Source organism: Lissotriton vulgaris, chromosome 9, assembly GCF_964263255.1.
Source record: "Lissotriton vulgaris chromosome 9, aLisVul1.2, whole genome shotgun sequence".
NCBI classification, from domain to species: Eukaryota; Metazoa; Chordata; class Amphibia; order Caudata; family Salamandridae; genus Lissotriton; species Lissotriton vulgaris.
In genome coordinates, this window is record NC_141697.1 from 545,116,775 (window position 1) to 545,140,066 (window position 23,292).

At 45.1% G+C, this 23,292-nt stretch overlaps 1 protein-coding gene across 1 annotated transcript in view; it reads left to right on the forward strand.

The window, feature by feature from the left end:
• Window positions 1-23,292, forward strand: part of LOC147691747 (solute carrier family 22 member 6-A-like) — a 197,129-nt gene that overhangs the window by 116,483 nt on the left and 57,354 nt on the right. The window contains exons 7-8 of the mRNA XM_086938031.1: window positions 17,014-17,126; window positions 21,460-21,674. Of these exons, the coding sequence (XP_086794157.1) occupies window positions 17,014-17,126; window positions 21,460-21,674 (328 nt within the window). The remainder of the gene's footprint in view (window positions 1-17,013; window positions 17,127-21,459; window positions 21,675-23,292) is intronic.

A 23,292-nucleotide genomic window follows, 5' to 3' on the forward strand; every position in this document is an offset into this window, starting at 1 on the left:
TATTAAATTATTTTACAGTCATCGAGCATTTCTTCAAAAATAAGGTACATTTTTAATAAATAAATGTACATGCGGAGTAAAGCTTGTGATGTAAAGACATACGTTGTAAAAGCAGATGTGGCTGAAAAATGCTTGGAAATGTCAGTCACTCATAGTAAATTTAACATACCAGAGGTGAGCTATTAGGCAGCGTTTCCTTTATATAAACCCACCATGTTCCCTCATCAAAAACCACTAATATTGATTAACACTGTTTGAGAGAACGACAAAGTGGTGGGTTGAGTGAAGCCAGCGATCGACAACTGGACAGCCCTCACCACCAAAGACACACTTAAGACGATTAAGTCAATCCACTCAGTGGCCCCTAACGGACCCCTGCCCCCACCACATTTTTAACAGAGTCGCCGACACCATCGCACCCATGCTCTGTCACATCATCAACCGCTCCCTGGCAACCGCCTCGTGCCCCGATGACTGGAAACATCCTGAGCTCAACCCCCTCCTGAAGAAACCCTTGGCGGACCCCACCAACCTCAAAAACTACAGACCCATCTGCCTGCTCCCGTTGCCAGCGAAAGTCATTGAGAAAGCCATCAACAGCCAACTCGCCACATTCATCGAAGAGCACGACATCCTCGACTTCCCCAAATACGGCTTCAGAAAAAAACACAGTACGGAAAGCACCCTCCTCGCCGCCAACAGAAGTCATCCGCACCTTACTGGATAATGGAGATACAGCAGCCCTCATCCTCCTCGACCTCTCAGCGGCGTTTGACACAGTCTCTCACCGCACCCTAATACGCACTCCACGACGCAGGGATCCAAGACAGGGCCCTCGACTGGATCCGCTCCTTACTATCTGGCAGAACGCAGCGGGTCAGACTTCCCCTTTCCACTCGGACCCCACACCTACCACCTGCGGAGGTCCTCCCTCAGCCCTACGCTCTTCAACGTCTACATGGCACCGCTCGCCCCCATCGTCAGAACCTACAGACTCATCATTGTGTCATACGCAGTTGGCACCCAACTCATCCTCTCCCTATCCAACAAACCCAACACCGCCACACACAACTTTCGGGAAGGCATGGAAGCCGTCGCCAAATGGATGAAAAACAGCTGCCTACAACTAAACACCAGCAAAACGGAAGTACTCATCATGGGCCCAAACACCGATGCCTGGAACGACACCTGGTGGTCCCCGCCCTCTGAAGCCTGCTCACCCCCACGGCCTACGTACGCAACCTGGGAATCATCCTGGACTCAGAGCTCAAAATGGACCGCCAGATCAACTCCGTCTCGTCCTCCTGCTTCAACACCCTCTGCCTCCTACGTAAGACCTTCAAATGAATCCCCCTCAAACACAGAAGAGAGTCGCTCATGCCCTGGTCACCAGCAGGCTCGACTACAGCAGCGCACTCTATGCCAAAATAAAAAAAAACCTCACCCGCAAGTTACAGAACATCCAAAACGCAGCCGCAAGACTGGTCCTCAACCCGCCAAGACACTGCCATATCTCCCAGCACCTGCGCACACTCCACTGGCTTCCCATCGAAGCCAGAGTCACCTTCAAGATGATAACCCACACTCACAAGGCCCTCCACTACACCGGACCAGCATAACTGCACAGCCGACTCAAATTACATGCATCCCAATGGACCCTACGATCAGCCCCGCTGCCCTACGCCATGGTCCCCCGCACCAGAAAGACCAGATCGGGAGGCCGCTTGTTCTCCTTCCGTGTGGCCAGAGCCTGGACCGACCTTCCGCTCCACCTCAGACAGACAACATCGCTCCCCATCTTCGCAAAAAAACTCAAAACCTGGCTCTTCGACAGGCCTCTTCCTTGATGGACTGGAACCTGCGACCCTCCCACACCCCTCCCCAGCGCCTTGAAACCCATACGGGTGAGTAGTCGCGCTTAACAAACACCTGATTGATTGATTTATTGATGTCAGAATGTTACCAGTTTTGGGTGTTTCTAGAGGTTATAAGGAACAGCTATCCGGGAATATGTGTCTCTACTTCTTAGAACTTTGAAACAGCCTGAGGATGGATTTCATACTATACAAAGAAACGTTGGTAAAGCCACTAGGTGTGAAGTGTGTATTACATGCTGTTTGCTTTGCCAGTGCTTGTTTGTGTACTGGAGAGCAAGCATAGACAAAATAATCTGAAAAATAGAATGCCATAGAAAACAAGCATATGCTTTTGTCTGCACTTTCTTCCCAGTGCTGCTTAGGTGCCAATGCTTATTTTGTAAAAGCAAACAAACAAAAAATAATTACAATCATAAGTGCCTACAGTTTATAGTAGGTGGCTACCCACTTCTCCCACTGGCACCACCCACTGCCTACAATGGATCCACCCAATTTCTTCACTGTTTTGATTTTGAATTTGTAAAGCGTTCAATTGCCTTGAGGCACCTTGGCACTGCTTCTGTCTAAAGGTAAAGGAGTCAATTAATGAAATGCCAGGTTTTTAACGATTTCCTGAAGGAGAGGAGGTAAAGGCTTTCCTTCAGCTCCTGAGGAAGGCAGTTCCACAGTTTGGCAGTGTCAGTTATGAAGCTTCTGCCTCCGCAAGACGCTTGTTTAAATGTGGAGACAACAATATACTTGACTGCAAAGGAACAAAGCATTTTGGAAAGGGTACCAGACAAATTTGTGTTTCAGATATACAGGGTCAGAGCTGTGTAGAGCGTTAAAGGTGGTGCAAAGGGCCTTGAATTCTATCCGCTTTTTTATGGGCAGTCAATGAAGCTTGACTAAAGCCTGAGATGCAGATTGGTGTTTGGGGTTCCCCAGTAGGAGGCATGCTGATGCATTCAGCAGTTTGTGGAGGAATCTATGCTGTACATTCAGAAAGAGAGCATTGCAGTAATCCAATTTGGATACGGTGAGGGCAGTCACTATGGTTTTCCGAAGATCCCTGTAATAAAAGGATATACTTTTCTGATGATCTCCAGGGTGAAGAAAACTGATGAGTTTAGCGTGTTAACTTGGGCCTAGATGTATCATTGTTCTCATTTGCGATTTCTTAATAGCGATTTTTACCGAATCGCTATTAAGAAATCGCAAAATGGGATGTATGTTTTAAATCGCTATTTTTTTGCGATTCCTTATTATTCCTAATTTGCGAATTCGCACGTTGCGAATTCGCAAATAAGGAATAATTTCCCATTCATTCCTATGGGCCAGGAGGCCCATAGGAATGATTGCGAAATAATTCTCAAATTGCGAATTCGCTATTTGCTAATCGCAATTTGAGAATTATTGCAAGGGTGCAGGGGTGTCTCATGGACACCCTGCTGCACCCCTGAAACTTACATGTGTGTGCATATGGCGCACATACATGCCCTATGGGCATGTATGTGTGTCACATGCCACCCTCAAAATTGCCACATTTTGGTTTTTGAAAGGATTTCGCAAATTAACACGAACCTCAAGTTCGTGTTAATTTGCGATTCCTTAACCTGAATTCGCAAACTAAAAAAGCTTCATACATGGCATTTAAGGAATCGCAAAATTGCGATTCCTTAAATGCTTAAGCAAAATAAGGAATCGCAATTTTTTGCGATTCCTTTTTTTGCTAATTTCACATACATCCCAAAAGATGCAAAATGTCAGTTTGCGATTCGTTAAGGCCGAAATTCTGCGAATTTCGGCCTTAACGAATCGCAAAATGCTTGATACATCTAGGCCTTGATCTCTTAATTTCAACATGTTGTCAAAGAGAATCCCCAGATTTCTAACTTTCTTCTCTGGAGTAGGCAGCAAACCCAGTTCTTGTGGCCACCAGCTGGGTGTCCAGAAGGAGCTTTCACTGCCCAGGAGAGGAACCTCCATTTATTTTCCCAGAGTTTAATTTGAGACAATTGATTTTCATCCAATTGTCTATTTGCCTCTTGCAGCTGTTGAATCTGCCAGCAGCGTCATCTAGATTATTGGATACTGAGACAACAATGTGTGTATTGTCAGGATATGAAACAACCGAGAATCCAAAGGATTTGATGAGCCTGGTCAGTGAGGTGATGTATAGATTAAAACTAGTGGGGCTCAGTGTGGAGCCATGGGGCACCCCATATGGCAGATGAAATACGTCTGTGACAAATTGGCTCATATCAACTAATTGTTCCCTCTCAGAAAGAAAAGATTTAGGAGAGTAAAAGTAGATCACCTAATGCCTAATTTTATAAGAAAGTCAATCAACAAGTCGTGATTGACTGCTGAGAGAGCCAATAAGATGAGAGCGGCCTTCCCTTCCCTGTCAAGAGTAGCCCTCTGTTCTTCTGAAGTGACAGTCAGTGCCGATTCAGTGCTGTGACCGACTCTGAACCAGAATTGTGAAGAGTCCAAAAGATTATTAACATCTAAAAAAAGGAAGCTAATTCAAGATTGATTGCCTTTTCCATGATTTTATCTGGAATGTTTGACAAGAGATTGGTCTATAGCTACTGGGATCTTGTGGATTGAGGCTAGGTTTTTTCAAGAGTGGAAGAATTGAGGCTCTTTTCCAACCTGTAGGAATGTAGCCTGTGTCAATCATCTCATTGACTATTGTGACAAGATGAGTACTTATAATCTTAGGCTCAAGATGTATAATAATAAATGGGCACGGGTCCAGAGGAGAACCTGATTTAATGGAATTGGTCGAGCTTAATATTTGCTCACTACTGAGCAAGAAGAAAGAGTTTAGGATTTCCAGACTGGAGGTTAAGCATTCAAATTCAGGAGTTAAATGTTCATTTGTTGCAAGTATGTTGAAGACGTCCTGCACTTTAACCTGAAAAAGCCAGCCAGAGTGTTACAGAAGCCTTGGCTACCATTAATATTACTTTTCTCAAGCAAGTTGGCAAATTTTTAGGGCTCGCCCCTAGCAATGCAGTGCGCAACATAGCTCGCGCAGGTGAGAGCCCTTTGGTGGGGGGGTTCCAAAACAGACCGTGTGCGATTCCTTTTGGTCAACGGTATTGGCGTTTGCGGTCGTCTTTTTTAGAAAGACAGCATGCAATTGGCCAAAGGCAGTCACGTTGCTCCGCTAATGGCCTATTGATGTCTGTTACTCACACGCCGACATCTGTTTTCAATTATCGTGCCCAGACACAGGCACGATAATTGAAAGCAGATCGCTCGCTGTGGCGCGTGCACTCGCACCACTCGCAGGCTTGTCATCCCGTGTGTTTCCTTTGCAGTGTTCGCCTCTGCTGTTATCACAGGACCGTGTATAGTCTATGTTCCTTCTATTACTGCTGGTTTTGATTTGGTTTGTATGAAATGTGTGTGTGTTTACTCATTGTTTCTGTGACTTAAATCGATGACAAACTTTCACTAAAAATACTGCACATCAGTGAAATGTCCTTTCGGCGCCGCGTTTGTGCGCCTGTACTGCACCTGAGTTACGGTCGCCAAACTGTGATTGCCAATCAGTGGACTGCCAGTCCACTCCCTTGCTCATGCCCCCCCCAAAGGTGGGCGGAGCCTTCCAGGCAGCCCCCAGTTGCTCAGGCCCACAACCGCCCGTAGGACTAGCGGGGCACCGTAGTTCTTCCAGGGGACGCGATAAGACATCCCTGGGTATCCTTGGCTTAGCACCCTTGTTGTGCTGCTGCAGTATAGTACTCTTCTGTACCATGCAGACTCTGGACGCCCTGTAACTCCTCCACAGTTCTGGGGGTGGCCACGATCACACCCAGGGCCCCCCACCCTAGCCGAAATTCCTATCTACATCTTGTCGCTCCCAAGTCCTCCCCAAGGTCCAGCAGAAATAAGTCCATGCCTACCCCTGAGAGGTGAACCCCATCCGCCTCCCAGCATCCCGTAGACTTGCCATAAAGTAAACCATGTCTGATGAAGCAAAATCCCCTTTGCTCTGTGAATTTACGTATGGCGCTGTTCACTCGTCTGCTCGAGATCTCCATGGCGTCTCCAGATCGGGCCCCATGCCAAACTGAGGAAGGTAAAATTTCCGACCACCACAGTTCGCATGCCCCCAGCTGAGTGCTCAATTAACACATTGTGTCCCTCATCTCTTGTAGCAGTCCCTCCTCCCCAGGGTAGTCAGGTCATTCCCTCCCAGGTGTATGACCAGAATATGCGGTGGAGCAATCCCCCTCCCAAGTCTATGCTGTAGCTTCCTCATAAGCTTGTTCCAGCGCATACCCGGGTAACCTAGCCACGTTATCTCGTGGCGGAGAAGCCATGCCACCACTCTCTGATCTCTGCCCAGCGTGCCACTCTGACGATGCTTGAATGGCCAACTACCCAGACCTTGGTTCCTGATAAATAGAGAGATGTTGTTTTTGAAAACCATATTCCTTGTAACGTATACACACTATAAGTCTACAATTGCACAACACACCACATCACTGCAACCTTATATGGCCGGCCAGCCAGAACTGTACTCTCTTATATACGAAATTGCCGGTTGTCCCAATGTGTTCGCCACTCCCTTCTGATCAAGGCCTGATATATTGTTTATAGCACTGTGACTCCCAGCGCCCCACCTGTTTTATTCGCTCTGCGGCATCCCTGATAAGCATGAGCGGATTTTGCGGATTGGCAATCCGCGAATTTGCGGATTTGCAAACTCGCAATCCGCAAAATCCGCGAATTCCCGCGAATTTGCGGATTTTTTTTTTTTTTTGTGTTCGCCCGTGTTTCTGCCAGTTCGCGAGGGGTTTTTACAATTTCGCAATTTGCGAACTTACCTGTCGGGTCGCAAGTTTTGCGAACTTGTTGTTTCTACGTGTCCAACCTGTTTGGGACACTCTTCTTCATCACTGCCACTCTCTGTCACCACTGCCACTCTCTGACTACTCATGCCACCCTCTGGCCCACCCATGCCACCCTCTGTTTCATCACCACACCCTCTGGTTGTCCAGTGTACATTATTTTTGGCAAAGCAAAGCACACCTTCCCTGCCTCAAGTGACCTGAATTAATTTGGGGCTGATTAATGTGTCACAGAATATTTTTTTAGCTGGCACCTGCTTCCTTAGTGCGCCCTGATTAGTGATCTTTTGCACTTGCTAAGTGCTTTCATTGTTGCAAAATTAGTTACAACACCTGCCCTGCCCCAACTGACAATAATGAATTAGGGGCTGATTAATGGATTTTAACTTCCAGCCTGGCTCCTGCTTGTCTCCCTTAGCTGTAATTCAGGACCTTTGTGGCATATGTGTAACTATTCTGAGGTTCAGAGCAGGGTCACATAATAGTTGCAACTGGCAACTGAACTCTGGAGGGGCCCCTCAGGAAGCACTACAGGAAATGGCTACTAATGATGAGCCTGAACTTTTGAACCTGGTAAGTAGTTACTTTCAGTTTTGCTAAAATCGTATTTCTGCAATTTCGCACTTATTCGCGGGGCGCGAACTCACGCGAACAGTGCGAGCAGTGCGAGCAAAATCCGCTGCTCGCGGATTTGCGGATTTTTCAGGAAATTCGCAAATCTCGCGGATTGCGGATTTCCCGAAAATCCGCAAAATCCGCGAGCGGAACGGATTTTCCGCCCACCCCTAATCCCTGATAGGAAGGCTGTGGTTGCTACGCCGATCCTGAAGGAATGACTGCTGAATCTCTTCCCCCCCTGTCTGTCCTGACAATTTTAAGCACGCCCTCATGATGTGCTCGACTTGGAACTTTGTGACTGGAGACTTGTCTTTGTGTACCAGGAGGTACCAGGAGGTACCCCGCCATAGAAGGGCGGAGGCCCAAGTAAGCCTGTACCAAAAGCTTAGGACAGTGCCTTGCGTCTCCCAGCCCCTGTAGCAGGACCACTCTGCCTTCCCCCGTCTGATCTGTTTTCGACTGTCTAACCACTATCCTGAGGCAGGACGTGCTGATGGTGATGTCATTGAAATTCAAAGCCACCGAGGTGTCCTGTTTAGATCGCGCCACTAGCTCCCCAATCCTAAAGGCCCCCAAAAAGCCCAGTGCAAAACTAGTGGAAAATAGTGTTGCCTCATACACTGAGTGGGTGGCCCTCGGCATGTTGTCCAGCATCCCTTGAAGGATCTTGTAACTGATGGGGGCTCTATTGTCTGGGGATTGAGGCTCCTAGCCCAGCCCTTGAGAGCATTCCTAATTACAAAGGATTTGGTCGGGTCCTCCTGTCCCTCAACCTGGCATGGTGGCTGATGGCTGACAGATGGCCCAAGATCCAAGGGTGTGATTTCACACCATACTTGGCCCACTAGATGAACTTTTGCACTCTGAGGTCCAGGGAAGACCCCTCGTGCTCCCGTGCTCCCATCGTCACACAAAACTTTTCTACACAGGTCCTGTAGCGCTTCACCATTCTTGGTGCCAGAGACAGCTCCCCCAAACCCCTCATCCGCTGTTCCACTTCAGAAGATGCCACAAGTGTGGTGGGAAATGGGTCATCTCCTCTCTCGCTCTCGGCAACGCCTCCCGGAAACTGCACCACTGAAAACGAGAGAAAGCGTCAGCAGCAACATTCTGAACCCCTTGGATGTGACGAGCCCTGCATTCAACATTATTAAAAAGGCATGTCCTCACCAGGTCTCTCGACAGGCACAACACTAGGGAGCAGCTCGCTGAGTGAGAATTGATCGCTTGCACCACCGCTAAGTTGTCCGACCAGAACAGAACCTTCCTTGCTGCCAGCACCCCCGGCCAAAGGTGGAGAGCTAAAACTACTGAGAAGAGTTCCAACACAGTGATCTTAGAAGTGGTCTTCTTCTTCTGCCAAGAGTTAGGCCACTTCTCGGCACACCACTCCCTGTCTAAGATCACTGCCTTTTTATCTATGATCAGGACTTTTTAATAGGCAATAAGATGTTTGTAAGTATCTCTTTCTGACGGATCATATTTTTTTCTCCACTTGCATTCCTGTCCTCTGCAGAGCTGTTTCTATCCACTTAGTTTCAGTGGCGGCTGGTGACATTTCAAAGTGGTGCTGCGTGAAAGTTAGGAATAAGTGTTACATCGCGAGCAAGCCTGACTGATATAAGGGAGTTGGGGGGAGATCAGGAGGCTCCCCTACTGATAATGTTTTTTAAAAAAGAATGGCAATTGGTGCATTTTAAAGCACATTTTGAGAAATAGCACCATATAAATAAATACAATACCCATTCCACAATCAGTTTTACTGTGGTATGTTAATACTCTTTGTTGTGTGTGTTGATCATTTGCTTATTTAGTTTATTTTTGCAAGATGGAAAACAGCTTGTACTTGCTTTTGTACTGCAGCCACTGAAGCTGCTTTGTTTGCCCGCCCAATGCTGTTTTTAAGGAGGCAAAGCAGGCCCCAAGTGTTCATCTGGTCTGAAAGTGCCTTGTGTTCAGAAAAAACACAACAGTGAAGAAAATACTTTCATAAAGGCTGCAGATGGTCAAAATCAAGTTTGTAAATATTATTACATGTAAACATAAATGTGTTTTTGTGTACCTGGTGGTAGAAGCTTCTGCAGGAACGCGTCATGTAATTTAGCTGCCACTTCCTTTACTTTTCTGTTTTTCTGCTGTCTCTAAATGCATTTGTGTGAAATTTAAGATGCACATTAATGGATGTTTGAAAGAAGATTTATTGTCCAAAGAAGATCCCATCAACCAGTCTGTACTACCAGCTTCGACTGCTACACTTCAGATACAAACACTCAAGACTATGACATAACAGCATTCTACCACATCCTACATTCCATAAAGACATACCAAGTAAGAGAGAAATACCACACATCTCCCTTCCTTAAACTAAGTTAAATTATTCAAAAACAATTTTAAAAAAAATTGTTACGGGTAAGTAAGTTACACATATTCCTTCAGGTAACTTGGACTTTTTGTAGACCTCTTTGAGTGCCGAAGACCCAGATTAGAAGAAGATGAAGTTGAACTTTTCTTCTTACACAACTTTCGATGAGAGTCTCCACCAAGGTCAGCTGACTCATTCTGTAACTCCTCTCGCAAGCTTCTTTGTTCATTTTTGATCACAACAACTCTGTTCAGATTCCAAACTCTATGATCTTGAGTTTTGACAGCGTTCATGAAGACTTTAATAACAAGCATAGGTTTACCATATTTCAAATTAGCATTTCAAACTTGACCAGGTTTTTAACCACCACCAGGTCTCCAACATTAACTCTTATTAATTTTACAGATTTCCTTTTGTCAAAATAAGATTTTCTTTGAAATGCCTTGCTTTCTTCCCTTTTATATAATTCCCTTTCATCGCAAATATCTTGCTTACCCTTACTCAAGGCATTATCATTGACCCAACTCGGTTCAAGATACATAATGGGAATTCTTTTACGAAACAAAAAAAATAGAGATTTCCCTGTAGTGGAATGAGGTGTCTTTCTATACTCCTCAATTTTCTTTAGAACCTCAGATCTCCAATCAAGAGATAAAGATTTAGCGAGAGTGATAGATTCTTTGGGAACTCTCTTGAACCTCTCTACCATCTATTGGCTTCAGGATGATAGAGAGAACACTTTTTATGCACAATCCCACAACTTTCTTCCATCTCTTTCGAAACAAATTGCACCCCATTATCAGACAAAATCGATTTTGGCATTCCCTCTCTAGAAAACAACTCCTCCAAGCATTTGGCAATACTAGTTGTATTAATATTTGACAAGAAGAAAACTTCAGGCCAACGCGAGTACATGTCTATCAATACTAACAGATAAACTAATGAACCTGAGTTGTTAATGGGTCCTAAAATATCTATGGCAAGATCATCCCATGCAGCTGTGGCCGGACTTCCCACACCATGGGTTGAATCCTAGGAACTTTGTCCGCTTTGTTAGTCATTTAAAATAACTAAGGGCCTCATTTATGAAAAGTGACGCATCGCTGCGTGAAAACAGCGATGCGTCACTTTTCACTGCGCACACCTTGCGACACCAATGATGCATCATATTTAATGTATGATGCATCATGTCGCAAGGATTTACAGATACGTCAGTATTTCTGACGCATCTGTAAGCGCAAAAGTGACGCAATGCTGGAGTGTGTCACAAAAGTGACGCAAATCCAGCAATACGTCCTTTCACATGGGGAAAGCCCCATGTGAAAGGGCTTGCGTCAGTCTTACGCCTGCTGTGAGGCAGGCGCAAGATTGTGACGCAGTGAAATCTCATAGATTTCACTGCGTCACTATTACGAGGCTTTTGGCGGGGGAACGCCCCCTCTGCATACATTATACCTGACGCAAGTATAATGTGGCGCAGGGGTTTAAAAAGTGACGCATCTACCTAGATGCGTCACTTTTTAAATATGGCGCAACAAGGCGCATTTTGTACGCCGCTGGTGCGTCACAAAAAGTGACGCACCGGCGGCGCAAAACTGACGCAAGGCCTCATAAATAAGGGCCTAAGAATATAAGTACTTGAATGGGGGTAGAATAGGGAAATAAAATGGTACAGAGAGTTCACAACTGCAAGAAGACCCAACTGGGGAACCAAAAGCAGTCCTTGTAAAATTGCTTAAGCCTCTCCTGCTTCCTCTTTGTCCCCGCTCTACCTCTTTTCATCCATCTGTTCTCTCTGTCTAATCGCTGTCCTCCCTTTCTGATCTCTTTCTCTCCACCACCCTCCTGCAATCTTGAAGTTTCACTGTGCTTACAATTATCCTCAGGGAACTGAGTAAGTGGGATGCACCTGCCTTGGGCCTGGGCTTTCAAAGTCACCCCTCTGACCAGCTTACCGCACACTCAAGCAGTAGATTCCAGCGATAATCTATTGCCTATGGAAGTGGGGGTCCCAGGGCATTCAGACTATAACTATCCATTCCTTAGTAAAGCTGCACCTAGTCTTTTTTGTAGTTTCGTTTCTTTCATAGGAGACCGACGAGGCACAACTTTACTAAGGAATGCTTGCTTTGATTATCTGGCTTCCACTTTGTCTGGAATTTTAGATGCATATCGGACATCCTTGGGCAGTAATCTACTAATGCCCTCGCTTATTTTCTGAATTAATCAGAATGGCTGTTGGTCATGGGCAATGAAATGCTGTATTTACTCAATATTGGCATGTGTTTCAGAAAAAAGGCGCCCTACCACGTTAACAGTTTAATGTCCATGGCTGCCTGATGTAAATATAAAATACCGAGGAAAGTGGAAGCCAGACCAACAACGCTGCAGGCATACCTTAAAAAGTCGTGCCTCGATCATCTGTCTAATGTTTAAGGAAAGAAATGTCAACACATGCTGACGAAAATGTTCACAGACTTTAGTCAGCATTTTTTGTTGATTCTTAATTGGGAGGTGAGACGCACCGCCGAAAATTGTGCATTTTTAAAATATTCAACATTCAGGACAAGGGCCTTGCATTGTCACGGTTAATTTTTTAAGTAAATAAAAGATGTGAAGCAGGACATACTGCGCTCTTGTCTCTGTTTCCACTACCTCGTGCATCTGTCCAACTAGACATTCACACTTCAATTCAAGCCCGCTTCCCTTCTCAGCCTACTGTAAGCCCAGGCCCCGCCCTCACAGAAAGGCACTAAGGGCCAGATGTCGGTAACTTCAATTTAGCGAGGCCTTAATAGCGATTTTTACCGAATCTCTATTAAGGACTCGCTAAATGGAATGTAGGTACGAATCGCTAAAATATTAGCTATTCCTTAACGTTCCATAATAACGAATCAGTAATTGAGATTCGTTATTAAGGAATACCTACCCATTCATTCCTATGGGCTAGGAGGCCCGTAGGAATGAATGGGAAGATATTCACTATTAGCGATTCGGTATTACCGAAACACTAATAGCGGGAGCTATTTCAAGGGTGCAAGGGTGTCCAAAGGACACCCTGTTGCACCCCTGAAAAGTGCATGTGTGCACATGTGGAGCACATACATGCCCTAAGGGCATGGATGTGTGCCACAGGGCACATTTAAAAAAGCAAAAAAGTGCTTTTGTAAAGGAAATCACTACTTACCAACAACTTGAAGTTGGTGGTAATTAGCGATTCCTTAAGGCTGAAGTGCACTATTTTTAGTGCTTCGTACATTACATTTAAGGAATCTGTATTTCCGATTAATTAAATGCAAGAGCAAAATAAGGAATCCCTATTTTACGATTCCTTATTTTGCAAGTAGGTTTTAACTCACCTACATTGCACTCAGCCAAATACCGGTCAGTAACGCAGAAATTCGCAGAATTACCGCTCGGTATTTGGCCACCCACATCTGGCCCTTAGTTCATGAAACAAAGAGCACAGTTCCAGTGAACCTGAAATTAAATCCCTAATTTTAAAGAGATTAATTTTACATTTAATAATGGGGCAATGGATACAGTGGGTCAATGCCCCAGTGCCCTAAGAGAGGGTTCGCCCCTGCTGAGTTTGTCCGAAAACTAAGGTTCAGGTGATTTGTTGCTCTGATTAGTGTAAATGTTATGAGGTGAACGTGAATCTATTGCTGAACCTACCCATGAAGAGTAGCTAGATATGGGGAATTCAAAATCCATGATGACAGTGTGCTTGGAATTAGACAGCATGGTATTAATTTCTAGAGGATCAATTCTGTGCCAGGCTCTACCCTTACTAACAGTACAGAGCAGTCGTGTCTCTCAACTGATTACTCCCACTGCCTGCATGGACAATGGCCAAAGCCGGATTCCAAGAAGCATGTCTGCTTTCCTCCATGGAGGTACTGGGATTTTTTTCTCAAGAACTTTTTTATAAAGCAGTCAAATAAATCCTACACTCCTATCTGAAACATGAGGAAACAGCAGTGTGCCACAAGCTTTTATAACAGTACAAAAGAATGGATGGTCGTGGTAGCAACTTTTTAAATAAAAATGAATAAAGAAAATGCATTCACCACTCTTGCTTTTCTGTGATGCTCTAATCAGATTTAATTCCAAAATTGAGAGGCATCAAACGTAATATAAAGTCAAAGCATTTCTTTAAAAAAAAAAATGTTTTTATTGGGTTTTAGAATACATAATCACTTCAGTCGATGAACCCCCCTCCCCCCAATTGAACATACACAGTGCAACAATACAGCTTTCCAATATATAAGCCCCTCCGCGAACCTATACACAGCCATTCAACCAACAACCCGAGATAGGGCAGGCGGCGGACACCCCACATCTAAAAACAGTCTATCCGGAAAGGACAATCTACCCCTACCACTCCCCCCTCCCCTCTCCCCGTGCAGTGCTCTTCCCCCTCCTAGCCCATAGTCGCGCCGCATTACTCTTGGGGTGATCACAACAGCCCCAGCATGTCCCTAGAATAGCTTCTTTCAGAGCCCAGAATCCCCCCTTGTGATACCAAGCAGTGGGATTATATCCGTTGGGTCTACCTCAGCGCCAGAACCGAAAGGGACCCTCTGCTTGAAAGTCCAGCCTCCCTTGTAATGACTTGAAGTCCTATCAGGGCCCCTCAGCCTCTGCCCCGTCGTCACATGTCTCCACTGAGTCATCCGTAGCGCCCCTGCTGCTAATATGTGTCTGGTACAGTCCCCCAAAAATTTTCGGGCGGCTTGTGGGGGGTAGCAACTCACTGTAGTGTTCAGACTGCGTGCAGCAGTAAAGCATGTTGTGCACCCAGCGTTTAGGTGTAGGTACTGGTCCTCTCATCCAACAAAGTGCAACCACACACTTAGCCATAAGCATCCCCATGTCCACTAGCCTACGAACTGCACATGGCAGCTAACTAGAGTGACCTAACAGCTCTAGCGCGGGGTCCGGGACCAGTTCAATCTCCACTATATTACTCATCTCTGTGAAGATGTTCTCCCAGTATGCCCGCACTCCCGGGCACAGCCACGACAAGTGTAGGAAATCTGCCTCCGGCACGCGGCACCTCTCGCATTTAGCCATCTGGCGGAGACCGTACCTATGCAGCCTCTCTGGGGTATAATACACTCTGTTGATAAATTTGAAATGCACCAGTCTATGCTTACCATTTAAAGATATCCGCCTGGTGTTTACACAACAGTAGCGCCACATGTCATCATCTATTGTAACCTGTAAGTCCCTTTGCCAAGATAACCGAGCCTTCGTGAACTGTTGCTCCCTATGGGTCATAAGGATTTAGTATAGATTGGTCAGTAGTTTGCGGGGAGTCTCGGTCTTTATTATATATGAAAGTTCGGGGACTTCTGGCGGTTCCGACAGATCGTCCCCCAGCAGCCTAGAACGGCACTGCGCACTCTATGGAACTGCAAGCGCAGTAGAAAGGAGACTACCCTTCCGCTCCCCGCCACCTGTTCCCAGGATTTTACTATCTCGTCTTGGAATAGGTCCCCCGCATGTTTGATGTTAAGCTTGTGCATGGCATGTATCATGCCCTTCTCTCCGATGGGGGATAGCCACTGGGCCCATTCCACTAGGCGAGTAAAGCAATGCCCCTCCCTGTAACTGCAGGAGGCAGTGCCATGCATGATTTTTTGCTGTGATGGAATCCAAGATCCCAGTCCTACGGTCCGCCGGTTTGAAGACCGTTGCCTGGAAGCGGGAGTGGGTCGGCAAATACTCTTTCCATACGAACGTGGGGAATGCGCATATCACCATGTACCCATGTGTGTAAGTGTGACCAGCTCCAGGTCTGGGGCACCAAGGCCGCCCATGCTGCAAGGCAGTGTGAGGAGTGTCCACTTCGCTCTGGGCTACTTGCCCGCCCAAGCTAGTTTAATCATAAGCTGCGTCAGTCTCTGAAAGAAAACCTTAGGCAACACAATCGGGATGGTAGCAAACAGAAACAGTAATCTAGGTAGCACCACCATCTTCATGATTGAGATTCGACCTAGGAGCGAAAGCGGGAGTCTACACCAGGCCTCCACATTGTCCTCCAGTTTGCTGAAAGCAACCCCATAGCTTTCACTGAACAAAATCTCAGAGTCGGTGTGAAGCCGTACACCCAGATATCTGATCGAGTCCGTGGTCCACAGCAGCCGGTACTTCATGTCAAATTTCCGAGTTACCGGGGTGAGGGGGAAGGCTAATGACTTTGTCCAATTCACTTTCAGACCAGAGAGGGATCCGAAATGTACTACCTCTCAAAGCATTGATGATAAATTATTTTCTGGGTCGCGGACATACATCAAGGTGTCGTCCGCGCACATTGAGACCACATCCTGTATGCGGTAAGCCTATGCCCTCGTTCCCATTGTATTCTCGCAGTGCACATGCCAGCGGTTTTGCCACCAGGGCATACAGCAGGGGAGACAGCGGACACCCCTGTAGAGTTCCTCTTCAGATTGGGAAGGAGTCCGTAACCAGATTGCTGAGCCGTAGTCTGGCCCTTGGTTTGTTGTATAGGGAGCCTATCATTTGGAGGAATGGTAGACCCAGTCCCATCCGCTGCAGCACTTGTCGCATAAAAGGCCACTCCACTGAGTCGAAGGCTTTTTCCATGACCAGGAACACTGCAGTTGCCTTTGTGTCTTGCTTTACATGTTGCATGGTGCCAAGAACCGTGCGAATATTATATGTTAGGTTTCTACTTGGGATGAAGCCAGCCTGTTCTGGCGTGACCAGCCTGGGGGCTAGGAGCGCCAGGCGATTCGCCAACACTTGCAAGCTTACAAGCTTGCAATCTTTGGTTTTCAAGTTAATTTTCTTATTTTAGTTCCAAACCTCAAAATATTTACAGTAGCGAGGAAAACTTAAATCAAAATGCTACCAGGATTAAAGGTGAACCAATTCTTCTAGCTTAATGAAAGTTTATTAGCCAGAGATAATACATTGCAGCTTTTTTAAATTGAAAACAAATGATAAAGTGAGTTTAAATTCCCGAACCACATGGTCTTTAAAATAGGTTGATATTAAATGGGATGCGCATCCTAAGGTCAACTATCCAGTGCAAGGAAAACAAGTAGTAGGTAAATCATTATGAATTATTCTGTTCTCTATCTCTAAACCCCACAGTATCCACTGGGAACACCCACTCCTGTGTTGGAGTATCATTGGTGGGTGACATCATGAGTTTTGATTAAATATATCTGCATTTGCATCCTTTAGTAATATATCTATCCCAGCAGTTCAGCATACACCACAGCCTCTCAATTGATACCTACTACACCATATTTTTCTCTCTGTACAGTTGGTAGAGACTCATATGAAGGAAGCCTCGAGGATGACACCCTCTACCTCCCTTCTGGACTTGGTGCGTACACCTGGCATCCGCAGGATCTCTTGCTGTCTTGTATTAATTTGGTAAGTGGTTTTTAAGTGGCATTGCTTTTTTGTAAGCACAGTGGCTTGAGTGGAGTGAAAAATTGTGATTGCACAGAACAATTAGAAGAGGGTGACCATCGCTCTTAGTTGCCCATTCCATAGGAAAAGCCTCTGTGTCTCGGTGTCCCCGCCATTCATGAATTTGACTTGGTATGGATTTGTATATTTCTATATAGCTATTATTTATATATTTGATGTGAGATATGCGTGCAAAGCAACAGAATACTGTACACAAAGGGGTGGCCTGGGAGTTGCAAGGTTAATGGCCATAACAAAACAAAGGAGATAGTCAGGAGAAGGGTATTCCAGAGAGTTTGGGAGTAGAGAGAGGTGGTTATTGGGTAGAAATTACTGTGGGTGAGATACTAATCAATGAGAGGTTCCTTCATTTACTTGAGGAAGAGATGGGATGTGAATGGCTATCAGATCTGGACTAGGATCTTGTTTCAGCTGTCTAAGGTATACCATAAGGGTTGCTGGTTTTGTTTCCTACATATTGCATCTCATGGTGCCCAATGTTGCTGTTCTGGAAGAGACAGATACCACCAGAGATTCTGTTCTTGGAAGCAAGATTAGGAGGGGCTTTGTAAACGATGCCGCATGTTTTGAAGTTAATGTTGACTAATAAGTATGGCCAGGGGTGCTCTCTAAGAGTTGATGTGATCTTCCCAAACCTCTGCAGAACCTTGCCTAGATGAGTGGTGAGATAGAATTCCTTGACTTCTGTCAGCAGCACATTGCCTCCATGAAGATGCAAGAGAACCAGAGCTTGTGCAGTTCCGCAATTCGCTTCCAGAAGGAAGGGCTGTGCTTTTCAATACAGCGATAGCTGGTGCCATGCATTGGTTATTTTCTCAGTGATGTGGATCTTAAGTTGAGAGAAGTGTCCGTCTGAAAGTCACTTGTCTTTGGATGGCTAGCCAGTTGGGGTTTAAGGCTTTGCAAATTTAGAATTGAGAGCTGATGTGTTTTCTTATGTTTAGTATTAGGTTTTTTGAAGATACATTTAGCAGTGGGCTCAGCTTGAGATAAGCTTTAGAAACCAAAGTTTCAATGGTGGAAAGACAGTGCCTTAGATGGTCAACAGATATAAGGATGAATCTTTAAGGGAGAGTTGTGTGTGCTGTCAGATACCGGTGGATCTTGGGGGCATATTCACAAGCCCCTCTCGCCACCACAACGTCACTTTCAGTGACAATGTGATGGTGATAGGGGCCTCGCCTTATTGACAAGGCAGTTTTAAGCCACTTAAAGTGGCTTAACGCTACCTTGTGAATAAGGCACCCTTTCACTCTGTATTTAGCGTGAAAGAGGAGGGTAATGGGTGTTGCAGTGGGCGTTCCACCATAAAATCCATTGATTTTGATGCTGTTCCCTATTCACAAGGGCAGCGTAAATAGGAGGCAGCACCAAAATCAAGACAGGGAAAATCCTGGTCTTAAACAGGCAAAATGAGGAGAAATGCTTTATTTCTCCTCGTTTTTGCTTTTTCATTGTGTGCTGCCTTGTGCAGCACACATGGAAAAAGCAAATTGCCATGGTTTGTGTATGCACAGGAAGGTGTCCCTTCCTGTACATAAACAAACCTTTAAAAAAAATGCCATTCTATCACCTTCATGTGTGCTGCATATGTCAGCACACATGAATTGCATTTGGATTGTTTATGTGCAGGAAAGGACACCTTACCGCTCATAAACCTTCCACCCCGGCACCCAGACTCCCTTGCACTGTGGTGCAAGGGTGCCCGCAGGGGGAAATGCAAGGCTGCACCATATTCATGTGAATATGGTGCAACCTTGCATTTCCGAAGTGGCGGACCAAGGCGTTACACCAAGAAGGCTAACGCCTCTCTCCGCCACTTCCTTGTGAATATCCCCCTTTATGTCCAAGTCTGCTAAAGGACTCCAGACAGGTTCCATGTAGAGGTTGATGATTACCAGATAGAAGGCTGATGCTTGTAGTAACCCTCAGGTTACAGGGAGGCTTTCCCATCCAGAGGTTTCTATTAAGACAAGATGGGTTTTGTTCATTAGACATGATTTGAGCACTTAAGTATGTGTCCTTTGATGAACATCCTAGTTAAAAGAGTGTGGAGGAGGACTTGGAGGTCAATAGTGGCAAAAGCTGCTTAGGGAATATGGAGATCGAAGTTACTGCTGTCTGATATGGAATGCAATTGAATGGAAGCCATGTTTGTTGGCTGAATCCAGTGTGGTGGTCTTGTAGTAGGTTGTTAATCTTGTGCAGCTGGGTGGCGATGGTCTTTTCAATGAGAGAGAAGAAAGGTGAATGGACTGTAGCTTGTTAGGCTATCTCGGTCTCAGGTAAGTTTTGTTAGTATGGCTAGGATTTGCCCCATCTCAAGTGTGTCAAAGTAGATGCTTTGGGCGAGAGAGAGAATTGTTGATGATCGCCAGAAATCAAGCAGTATGGAGGGTCTTAGTGTTGTTAACAATCTCTTTTTTTATGGATGCTGAGAAGATGTTGTCACCTGATGATGTCACTTTCATAGATTGTGGAAGGGCAGGGGGTGTTAAAGGTTGTCCATTTAACTGCATTCCTCAAGATAGATTGAGGGGATGATGTTGAGTCTGTTAGAGTTTGTGATATATTGCTTGGTTTTGTGATCCTTATTAGAGAAAAAAACTCATTTATGGCAGTGCATTTCTTTGTGAAGTGGACTGGAAGAGCAGTTAACATTGACTTCACATAGTATTTGATTGTTGTTGAAGAGAGTGATGCTTCTGTTGATGGCATTGATCTAGATAGTGTAGTAGGTAGTATTGGCTGCCAAGAAGGTTTTTCAGTAGCTGTATATCCTCTTGGCACTTGGGGTATTTTATTTTCTGTCATCGAGTTTGTGTGATACATGTGTGTCAGCCATTGTCAGGAGAGCGTAGTTGAAGTTACAGGGGAGAGTTTCAGTGTTGGAGATGAATTTGGAAGTGGTGGATAGTGTCAAGTGGCTTTTATGCTATGTGTTGGCGGTAAAGCTAATGAGGGATGATCTTTTGTGAAGCTTCTTTGGCTTATGTTGTCTAGAGTGTGTGGATGAGATGTTGTGGAATTGAAAGGTGATATGTGTGATAAATGGGTTTTCTGGTCAGTCCACTTGTCTTGAAGGATATCCTATAAGGCTGGTCATTTTGGAGAAGCTGAAGTCCAGAGTGATTAATTTGGTGTTGTTTATGGAGTGTGTGTATGATAGTCCTCATCATAAAGAGTAAAGATGCCTTCATAGTCCTGGGTACAGCCTTTCATGGAAGATTGGAAGAATGGCAGTTTTAAATCACATTGTGATGGAAGTTTAGATGGAGTCAAGGATGTAGATTAGGCAGAGTGTGAGAGTCAGAGTTGCTGTCAAAGGGAAGTGGCAGGAGAGGAATTCAAATAAGAGGAATGTTGATGTTGAGATCAGGGAGCAAGGCCACAGTAACCAATAGACTCCATTATACCATTTTCTTGCTTGTCTGGGCTGTTGTGTTATTGGTTGCTGTAGTCTTGTGGGTTCAGGGCAGAAAGGAAGTTTGCAGTTGAGGGGAGAACCAGGTGTGGTTATAAAGTATGAAACATCTCACTCATGCAGGAAAGTATAGTATTTGTTTACTGCATGCTATGTTGTGTGAGTTTTGTTTGTTAGCTGGAAGTGGTTACGAAGGGAATATTGATTAAAAAGGTGTACTTCGGTATGGTGTGTCTGCATAGGTGCATATAGATATAGATGATGTGTTGGCATGTTGTTTGTAGCTTATGATGTGCTTGGTGTGTCCTGTTGGATGAGTGATTGTGTAGTGAGAGGCAGTTGTTCAGGTCCTTAGCCCTTACTAGGCTCTAGTGGGACAGAAAAGCAGATACTTTTGCACTGGTTCACCTTTAGCTGAAGTTGCCCTTGCAAAGAATGTCCATGGGAAAGAGAGGGAGAAGGAAGATATGAGTGCTTATAAGACAAGGTTGAGCTGTCATTTCTTGCTTTGTTGCTTCTAGTGCATAGTGTTGGCTTATACTTGACCATTTATAATCTATCTTCTTGTCTGGACGTTCCTATGCCCATCTAGACTTGAAGTGAAATGATTATGTTCATATCCACTCCAGTAACCTCTACTGCTATCCTCTGCACTTTTTGTGAGAGGATAAATCCAGATCACGTATGAGAAGAAGAATTATTTATTATTCATTATTATTTATTTAAAAGTCTTATCATTTTGTTGTTGTATCCATAGCTATCTAAATGTGCACTTAACCCTTAGAGCGATTCCCCATACCTTACAGTGCAGACTTGTTCAGTGAGCCCCCTTCACTCCTTCCTCCTCAGGTTCTCAAGCAGCTTGGGCTTCTATTCCTTGGCCATGGATCTACAGAACTTTGGCCTCAATGTCTTCCTGGTCCAAGTCTGTTTTGGCATCCTTGACATGTTCATCACACAATCATCTATTTCAGCTATGGATTTCTTTGGCCGGAAGATGTCTCTGTCCTTCTGCCTTGTCACAGCAGGACTTCTGAACCTTGTCAATATATTTGTTCCACAAGGTGAGTTTTCAACCCGTTACTCCCCCACCCCCGCCATTGATTTTTCAAAAAAGTTAATCAAAAATATTCTAGATTAATACTTAGTATTATATTGCCTACAGTGGAACAAGGTCTCTCCCAACTCTCTATACATGTTAGAATTGTGGTTTGCCATTTTTTTTCTGAAGCTTAGTAAAGTTTTAGGGGGTTGTTCATAAGATTGAAGTGCATCCCTCATTATTATTAATCGTGGTGAACTTTTTTTTCTAACAGTGGTTAACTCTAAGAGCACACCACCTTAATCTCTTTCCAGAATTTAAACATGATATTACCTCAAAGCAGTGTGAAAAAGTTAATGGGCCTGATTCACAAAGGTAAACATCCACTTTTGTTTAAGTGCACAATTGTTTGCTATTCACAAAGGTATTTTACTGGTACTATCTTTACAACTGCAGAGTGTCCTCATATAAAAAGATACACAAAACTGTTTACTTTTGTAAATCAGGCCCAACATTTGGAAGTAGTGACTGAACGTTGTACATAACCACATCAACGAGTAAAAGCAAACAGGTCAGACATTCACTGCCAGACTTTTGCTTTGTTAAAGCTGGTTGTGTCATGCTATTGTGAAATTGTATTTGTTGGGGTAGCAACTGGACCCTCAAAAATCTAAAAACAAACATTAGCTCAAAGCAGAAATATGTGTTAATTCTCAGTAATCACACATTGACTTTTAGTTCCTGGCACTTAAGGGCACTATTTTGTGTGTGGCCCCCTGCTCCGAACAAACTCTGAATTGATTATGCTTTTTATGCTCATCCACACTCTGGGTGAGTATAGTCAGATCATTGAAAACCCTCTTCCTTGGCCTACCCAAAGATCAAACACCTGGCCCAGAGACACAGTCGGGCAGCGACGATGGCTCCCAGTCCACAAAACCTAAAGATGTAACCCTACAGGACATAATGGCTACCCTGAACCAGATGCAAACATTAATTGGCATTATATTCACTGACATCACACTGCTGCGCGCGGATGTTTCCAAAATAAGTACGAGACTGACAGAGGTCGAATCCACAACTGCGGCTCTCTCTACCGACACATCAACAAGTCCAAAATCTGGTACTAGCGCATAATCAAATGAAGGCTAATCTCGATGACCAGGAGGGCCGCCCCGGCGCAATAATGTTCGCCTGGTGGGGGTGCCGGAAAATGTGAAGGGACCGGCTCTCAACCTTTTTGTGGAAGACCTTGTCAAAACACAACTACAACCACATTGACTGTCCAGCTTTTTCTCCGTGGAACGGGCCCACAGAGTACCTGGTGGGAAACCCCGTCCAGGCGCCCCACCCAGGCCTATACTGGCACGTATATTTAATTTCCGTGACCAGGACACAATTCTACAAGTGGCACGTATTGCACCCCCCATACAGGTGGAGAATAGCACAGTAACGCTGTACCCGGACTAAACAGCGACAGTAACAAAGCAACGGCGGGACTTCCTGGATGTGAAAAAAGAACTGCGCAAGCGAGACCTCAAATACGCAATGCTCTTCACGGCGAACTTGAGAGTTGAGGCCGAATGAAAAACTTCGCCCATGACAGGCTAGAGGGATGGCGTCATGCCTTGGGACCCAGA